This window comes from Ipomoea nil, unplaced genomic scaffold (genome assembly GCF_001879475.1).
Source record: "Ipomoea nil cultivar Tokyo-kokei standard unplaced genomic scaffold, Asagao_1.1 scaffold2926, whole genome shotgun sequence".
NCBI lineage: Eukaryota > Viridiplantae > Streptophyta > Magnoliopsida > Solanales > Convolvulaceae > Ipomoea > Ipomoea nil.
Window position 1 is genome coordinate 1,733,510 of NW_017619354.1, and position 9,246 is coordinate 1,742,755.

At 33.0% G+C, this 9,246-nt stretch overlaps 1 protein-coding gene across 1 annotated transcript; it reads right to left on the reverse strand.

Annotated features, from left to right (window-relative positions):
• Window positions 1–1,671: 1,671 nt before the first annotated feature.
• On the reverse strand, window positions 1,672–3,009 carry LOC109161758 (protein RADIALIS-like 4). Its single transcript, XM_019310260.1, has 2 exons — window positions 2,671–3,009; window positions 1,672–1,962 (listed from the first exon to the last, which is right to left on the reverse strand). Exons 1-2 carry the CDS (start codon window positions 2,913–2,915, stop codon window positions 1,935–1,937), a joined length of 273 nt encoding a protein of 90 aa, XP_019165805.1. The 5' UTR covers window positions 2,916–3,009; the 3' UTR covers window positions 1,672–1,934.
• Window positions 3,010–9,246: the final 6,237 nt, after the last annotated feature.

The following is a 9,246-nucleotide window of genomic DNA, read 5'->3' on the forward strand; positions in this document are numbered from 1 at the left end:
TATATAACATGAACCAAACGCCCCCTAAGAATTTAATAAGGGTTGAACTTAGTATTTATAATGTAATAAGGATGAGGGCTTATTATTCCTAATGTAACAAGGACTCCCAAGGCAGTCCAATCATTATTGTGTGGACAATAGTATCAAATAATGTACTTTAGTATATTAAAAACGTACATTATATTCAGTGAAAATATATTATTTGAATACTGAAAGTATATTATTTTGTATAATGTATATTCAGTAAACGAATAATGTACTTTTAGTATATGAAAAATGTACTTTTTGCTATGGTCCACATAATAATTTGCCGAGGCAGTCTAGGATTCTTATTCCTAATTGGGCTCTAAGCCCAAAATATGCTTAAATAGACCCCTCATACATGGGGTGGGAGAAAGATTTTCCACTATTCACGTACAAGCAATATTCATCAATACAAATTACATATATTCTCCCTATATATATTCATTATTTAAAGGTGTCAGCCGTTAACTGTTCAAAAGTTATAAAACCAACAAGTGGCATGTCACTTCTATTGGTTATATTGTTGAAATTAAACTTTATTGTTAATTGGATATATTTCCGGTTAATGCATTTTGTTTGTCATTTTCAAAAGTTGAAAAAAATAATCAGTGACAAAAATAATAAGTAAAAATTAATTTCAAGAATATTATGACATATATTATTATCTAAAGACTAAAACTATGTGGTCTAATGGTACCCGAGTTGGACTTTCATTTGGAAAGTTGTGAGTTCAAGCCTTAGTGGAGGTGTGAGAAATTAAAGTCATAAGGGTAATTTGGGAAAAAAGCTCAATTTTAGAAAGAGGACAACATTTTGGGACAAACTAAAAAGGAAAGTAAGACATGCAAAATGGGACAGAGGGAGTATTATCTAAAGAAGTCTCCAATTAACCAAATAATAAAGAAGGAAAGTAAGACATACAAAATGGGACAGAGGGAGTCTTATCTAAAGAAGTCTCCAACTAACCAAATAATAAAGCTAAGGGTTATTGCGATATAATACTAATCAAATGTGGTGTTTAGTGTTTTGGGATTGTGATATATGTATGTATGTTTCGTGGTCATCATATCAGAGAGAAATGATGAAGATTCTCACCTATAGATAGAGCATGCAAGTTGTCAAGGACAGCGTTGAAAATGAAATGTTAGTAGTACTACGTTGTCGTCTTCCAGTTTTCGTGTTAACATTATTATATGCTCCTCAATCTGCATATCTTTTGTGCTTCGATTTGCCCGACTCCTTTTTCCCACATTTACTTTGGCATTTCTCATTTTTTGGGTCGATCACATAGGCCTCAATCACTTTAACCTATATTAATTATTCTCCGTCATTACACCAAAAGTTTATAATATCGACCTAAAGGGTAAAAGTTTATAGTGCCAATTAGTAAGATACTGATTGTGTCATTAAGTCTTTTAAAAAAGACTTTTGTAATAATACTGTTATAACATTTGTCCCCAGTATAAATTTAAAATTTTTATCTTTCACTTTTGAATGATACTGGGTACAAGAGAAATTTGCGAAAATGCTTAATTAATTTTGCATATATTGGAAAATAAAGTAGATTGGTATAGTTGGTGATGGTGCAACATCTATGAATTCTAGTGGATAAGAGACAAGCAGAGTTTATACAGGTGGAACGACAGATGGACAACGACAATAGATTAAGGATTATATACGTACATACATTGCCATAAACGACGATATACATATATAGATATGGAAGAAACATATATATTATATTACAACATAAAGTGGTGAATAATTAGTACTGAAAATTAAAGGATCGGACTACCGCAGAAGACATGACAGCAGATTAGATTATTTTGAGATCGGATGAAATCTACGGTGATGACAGATCCATATCGAACCCCATCGTCATCTTATTAATCTTCTAATCAGACCTCTTCTTATTGCAGCTTAAGAAACCTCAGAAGCCTGCCGCAAAACAAACACTTGAAATGTTATGCATGCACTATATGCAAACGTACTTAGCAAATAATAAGGTTTAATTTCTTACGTTATTTGTGTTAATTATATCAATTACTTTCAACATCTGTTCTAGTAATACATGAAACACTCATGCATATTATGCTTGATATTGTACAAGAGAGGGAAAAATCTAGTCAAGTTGGTCAGATACGTAACCACAAAGTTATATTTGTCTAGTGATACGTGAAACGACACTCATGCTTATTATGCTTGATTGTACTAGATAGGAAAGATACTCAGAGGGGGAAAATCTAGTCAAAGTTGGTTAGACTGTTAGTTTGATAACTATAAAGTTATATTTATTCTAGTGATATATGAAACACTCATGCATATTATGCTTGATTGTACTACTTTGGAAAGATACCCAGAAGGGGAGAATCTAGTCAAGTTGATGAGACTGTTGGTTTAGTAACAACAAAATTTTAAGTTTAACTCTTAGTAAAAAGAGATTATGAACCACGTAATCTAGCTTGATTTATCTTCTTGTGCCCTGACTCAAATCAGAGTTTACTGGGTGCATACTTGAGTAAACATTTCAAATAGTGACAACAGATTTTCTTTGTCACTCAAAAAAAATACTGGGGTGACAATAAGCTGCTTAGAAATTCTAGTATATCTACATGCAATTAATTTAAGTAGCTTAGGTGGGCACACCTTTGCTCATCAACGGCGGTGGTCTTGTAGGCCGGGAGAGGAACGTCGCCGCACTCTATACGGCGCAGATCCTCCAGAAGGATCTCATAGTGGCGCTTGACGTCGTCGGCGGACTTGCCGCCACCCACAGCTCTGGCGACATTCTGCCACCGGTCCGGCGTGTCCTTGTCAAACGTCGCCAAAGCCTTCTCAAACAACTTGTTTTGGCGGGGAGTCCATGAAGAACGAAAGGAACTTGATGCCATTGCAACTTCTTATTATTTATTTTAAAAGGGAAAAAAAAAAAACCAAAAAAGAAAGAAGAGAATTGAAAAGAGTGGAGCAGATAAGGAAAGAGAGATTGAGAAGATGATGGGGTTGAGGAGGTTAGCCATGCTTGGGGCGCTTATAAAGAGAGTGGAGGATCGGAATCCAGTTGGCTAAGAGGCAAAGGTGTGCGTGACTCGTCTCCTTCACAGCCACAAGCTTGCTGACGGGCACAATATATTTATCTATCTATATACTCGCTCCGTCTTATTTTATGTGTTTGATTCAGTAAACGGGTGTGTAGACTTAAATGAGACTTTAACTTTTTTGTAATATATTTAATTTGATAGTTGTATATAAAATTTATATATTTGGAAAAATACGTACAAAAATGTTTATACTAAAAATGGGATAACAAAGTTGTTTTTTACTGGGTATTTCATTTGTTTTGTTTTCTAGTAAATTTGTTTGTCACATATGTTGTCTAGAACGTTCACACATACACATATATGCACGTGGGGTTAGTACCCCAACCCATATTACTCATATTAAATTTTTTACACAATTGGTATCTAGGTATGTTTGGTAAACTAAACTGAAAAATTAGTTGAAAGTAGCTTGAAAGTTGAAAAGTTCGAAGTTAGAAGTTGAAAACAGAAGAGATGTTAAGCTAGCTAATTATGAAGTGTTTGACAAAATTAGTTTTTTGATATGCTGATAAATGTAAAAGGACTAAAAATAGCATCTTCATAAAATTTAAATATTTTTAAATTTAAATAGGTTTGTTTACATATTAAAATTTAACATTTTAAAATGAAAGTATTAGCATAATCATGATTTAGCATCTCATAATGAAGTAGCAATATTGTTGCAAATGTCTTCATCTCAATATAGGTCTCACTTAAATTTTCATTGATGGAGATATTATTACTTGAATCTTGAAGTTCATTGGGCGGTATGTAATTTGGATGTTGCACAATCACATTAAACATCATGTAATCTTGCGAGCTCTTCCGAATATTATTATCTAGTGCAAATGTGGCCATAATAACATCAATTTGGGTGTCCACACTAAACTACGGCATTTTAACGAGTATCTTTCATCTCTTCTTCAATACTCCAAACGACCTCTCAATACAATTTGGAAGAGATGAATGTGCACGATTAAACTATATATATATATATATATATATATATATATATATATATATATATATATATATATATATATATTAGTAGTGTAGAGATTTTTAAAATCTTATAAAACATTATAGAACTCATATGATTGTATAGAATTTTAGGTAGGATTTTAGAGATATAATCATAATCATACGATCTAGTATATCTTCACCGTCCATTGAGGAGGTGGAATAAATATAAATAACCTAATGGGGCTCATTTGGTAACAATCCAAGTGGTCCCAGTTGCTCGAATGAAGACAAAGGATAATGCTTGGCGGTGAAAGAGTAGCGGAACAAGAATGAATAAAAAAAATAGGAGAAGAGAAAATATCAAAAAGAGCAATAAGCTGCTTAGAAATTCTAATATATCTACATGTAATTAAGTAGTGTACATGGGCACCGTGTGTGGGGTATACTATTGCTCATCATCAGTTGTCTTGTAGGCTAGGAGAGGGACGTCACCGGACTCGATACGACGGAGATTCTCCCGGAAATTCTCACTGTGAGGAGTAATGATGTCATATAGTTTAGAAGCTCATAGCTTATTTTAAAATGTTACGTAGAATAGCATTTAACATAAACTATTATTTTAAGCTACTATTTTTTTTTTTTTTTTTTTTGAAAACCAAACAGAAATTACAACTTATTAGTAATTTAAAATAAACTATAAGCTTCTAAATAAGCTCGGTCAAACAGAGCCCTAATATAATATAGTAAAATGATGGAAACAACTTACAATTAAGGTTTAAAAGTACAAATAATATTGTATATATAAAATAATAGTCAATCATCCACGGGATGAGGTTTGATTCTTACCACAAACATTTAGAGTTTGAGGTTTGATTGGATTTGTTGTGTGCACGAGTGTACAGTTTAATTTGGTGTTAAGTTTTAAAACTAGATTGACTCGATTTACCTCTTCATGATATTGAAGCAAATTTATGGAATTTATGATATAGTTTGTTGAAGCTTGAAACCTAGTTGTTGGAAAAAGAAAAAAAATAGTCAAAGTAAAACAATAGTGGTGTATTTTATTTTAATTCCCAATAATTTGATTTGTTTAGTATATGGTGACATTTATAACCTTAATCTTGATTCGTTTTAGTGCCCCATAAACAGAATGCATATATGCATCATATATTTTATTCTGTCATCCTTGGAGGGGCATATATGCTTGCTTCAATCGTCATATGTAATCTATTTTTCTTTTAATTTACATATGCCAGACAAAAGGCAGCAAAGATGACAGCACATATTGATGAAAATTTCTAAAGTTATACAGTAGGGATCAAATTATATATTTTTAAAAAAACTAAAAGAAATGATAAAATAAGTAAATAACATCAAATAGGAGTATTAATTTGTTAGAAGGGTAGTGATGGTCACTTTTTGTTCTATGATCGAGTTAGGTGACATTCTCACTATTAGTGCACGATTATGAAAATTAATACTATAATTAAGTGTATGAATTCTGTTTCCGCTGTTTCGATATAATGAAAAATGTGGGGAATTCCTACTAATTTTTGTTATATGGATTGTGAATTAGCAATGCATGGTTTATGGACAAAATATTCATTCACAATGCCCCAGGCCAGTTAACAGTATTTGTAGCTTCCTGACTCTGATTTGTTATTTTGTTATTTGTATTGAAGTAGTAACCTGACATATATGTTTGTATGTATATATTGATAGAGATGAGAGCAAATTGATATGATATATGCATGGAGTAGGGTTTGAGATGGTTGTTGGAATTGGTGTTTTGGATGTTTATTGGCCTATAAATTAAATAAGGCTCCAAAGGTAGTCTGCTCACCTGAACTTTGGACCATACATATTGCTTCATGCATCGTAAGTGCGCAGAAACCTTTTCAAAACCCTGTAGTATGCTTGCATGCATGTGCAGCCTGCATGCATATATATATATATATATATATATATATATATATATATATATATATATATATAGATGCTGAAACAACTAGCTTCAATTCGCTTCTTAATTCAAATCCGGTGGCTAGCCCTGACAGGGTCTGTAGCTTAGTTCGATAAATCTTCTTAAAGTTTTCCTCTAGTGGTAGGGTGGAGTTCGAATCTCATCAGCAACATGCAAAGTCATTATTGGGAGATGTTGATCAATTAGAGGTAATGTAAACCCTTTATACATAAAGTGTAAGTATGAGATGAAAATTAAACCTCGGTATTAACAAATCAGACGAATTTAGATTTATCTCCTCTAAAATCTTTAAATAAGAGTTTTGAGACTTAGAATTAGTTTGGCATAACCTAGGAAACCTAACTCTGTTGCTATTGTACACTTATCCACTTGCTGCCGGTTTTTTTCTGGTTGTGTGGTCATTGTAACACACCTACACCACCTGCCCACCATCTTGCTACTTAGATTCCTTTTCAATATTAAAAATACATTAATATATACACACACATATTTCAAAATATACACATATATATAGGGAAGGGTTTGGATGTGGGTATAACTTCCCGTGCGGTTGACACATTTTAAACATTAAAATGGCACACTTTAAGTACACAAATTACGCACCTTAAACATACAAACAAAGCACCTTATTAGTCGGTAAATGACCACAAGAATATGAGTAAACCATCCTAAGTTACTTATAGATGACTAGCTCAAAACAGATATTCTCGCTTGGGAGTCGAATTTATAATATTGTAATCACTAAGTTAACAATTTAACCACTTTAAGTGAGGTTGTCTCCAAATGAAATTTGCCGCCTTAAGTTTAAATTAAGAAGTTATCGTCTTCAATTCGACCAAAACAATAAAGTAGACAAAAATTTTAAATTCAAATTTCAGCCGTATCCCACAAAGATACTTATTTATGGCAAATTATTCTGTGTACTCGGGTTCACCTTACAAATAGATCAATGTCCAACATACACAATTTACATATTGAATATTCACAATTTACGTGTTGAATGTTTACAATTTTGTAAAAGGTAAATTGTGAACATTAAATAAGAAATTACGAACATTCAATATATAAATTGTGTATTTTAAATTTAAGTAGACCCGAGTCCATGATATAACTATTGCTTATTTACATGCTTGAGCCGTCAAAATATGTTTTGGACGGCGGGTGAATATGCGTAAATGATATAAACGTCGTGTTCGAGGGTGTGCCCAACGCCATAAATACGCAATAAGAAGAGGTGTTGCCCGGGCCGGGTTGGATTTGGGGGGTTTATGCGGGCCATGAGAATAGACTTTTGGGGGGTACGAGTGGGAACAAAAAGTAAAAATTTGGTCCGCCCAGTGGCGACTTAATTAACGAATAAAACCAAAATTAAATAATTACAAATGATTTGACAATAATAGGCATTCGCATTCGATGTGGTACCATTGTGTACAACGTCGTGGTCCTTAATTCTAGCTAGCAAGCCTAGTATTGAATCTTAACACTTTATGGGATTCGATCTGTCCTCCCTCAACTTGCCGCCATTAAATTTTTTCCCAGATTTATGCTGCCTAATCAAACTTCATTTCACTTTCCAAAGTCAAATCAAATCAAAAGTGCGACTTTCACATATATTTATTATATTAAATTTTCTACTAGAATATAAGCATCAAAGTATTATAGTATTGTCGGGTAAAGTTTTCGTCCCTCATAACATATACTTCTACTTAATGTAATTCCTATTCAAATATATTCTATCAAGTATTGCACATTTGGTCTTATTTTAAATGTTTTATTATTATTAATGCATTAAATTAATTTTTAATTTTTTTTATTGAAAGCTTCTTATGATATTAAATTTTAAATTTGAAATAATAAATTTTATTATATTTGTTCAATTTTTTTTAAGGAAAACAACTGAATAGATGCAAGCTAAGATCTCTAAAATGAAGTTAGGGGAGATGGAGTCCTAATACAACAAAAGTGTAGGAAATAAAGGTTGGAAAAACTCAATAATAATCTTATGAAAAATGATTATTATCTTATGAAAAAATTGGGAAGGACGAATGGATATATGGTGGGTACGGTGTAGGTGCAATGGTTAGCACGAGTCGAGCAAAATACTCTTTGCTTATTTACCACCTCCCAAAATTGGTAGGAGTGTTGTAGCCTAGGTTTCCTAGGATAAAACGTACTACAGTTCAGTGTTTGAGCACCCAAACAAAGAACCCAACGAACAAGAGCAATGACAAGAACACAGTAGACAAGAATGGAGTAGAAGCACAGTTTCGAGAGATAAAACAATATTTTCTGGTGTGTAAAATCGGTTGCTCTACCACTGTTTATATAGGGGTTGAGGAGTTCAATAGCAATCAACATGGCATTTAAAACCAGCGTTGTAACTTCTGTAATAGCATGACATTATCTGAGGTTTAAATCAAAATTTAAAAATTGGAGCTAATTCAACATTAATTCCGAAACTAGCAAATTAAAGGAGACAGGAGGATGAATCGTCTCGTGCTGTTGATAGGCCGAACCCATCAACTCGTGTTGGACGAATTGTCTCACGCTCAGGATTCTGCCTTGGAAGTAAACTCGTGTTGTTGAGGCCGAATCCATGGTATAGGCCATGATTCTGCCTTGTCAGCTCGTGTTCAGCCAAGGCCGAATCCACCAGTGGCTTTGTGTTGGAAAAATTTAGCCAATGCCGAATATATAAAATCTGGCATAACTTAACCAAAATTTAGCCAAGGCCGAATATATAAAATCTGGCATAACTTAACCAACAAGGCCAGTCACAATTCAAACCTTTTTAGATTTGATTTGCACTCCCACACGCGAGAGAAAGCCTCTATGCTATACAATTCAATAATTTTTAGAAAGACTCTTGTATAAGTAGTGGTACAAACTCACTTTCCAAACCAATGTGGGACAAAAATTACTTTTTTCCTTAATTTTTCTAATTCAAATGGGTATACTTTGAGAATCAATTTCGCATTCACCTATTATCCGTTTTGAGCATATAATATATCAATCTGTTTGTCTCACTACGAAGAACCCGAATCCACTTTGATCCGACCCAAATGAGAAGTGAACCCCACCAAAAATTGTACCACAAAATAACCACTTATTATATCCTTATAAAGCTATTTTTTCCAACAAAAAATTACTGCGACAAGACAACTTTGACCAAAGTATGAGCTAAAATGTTTGATG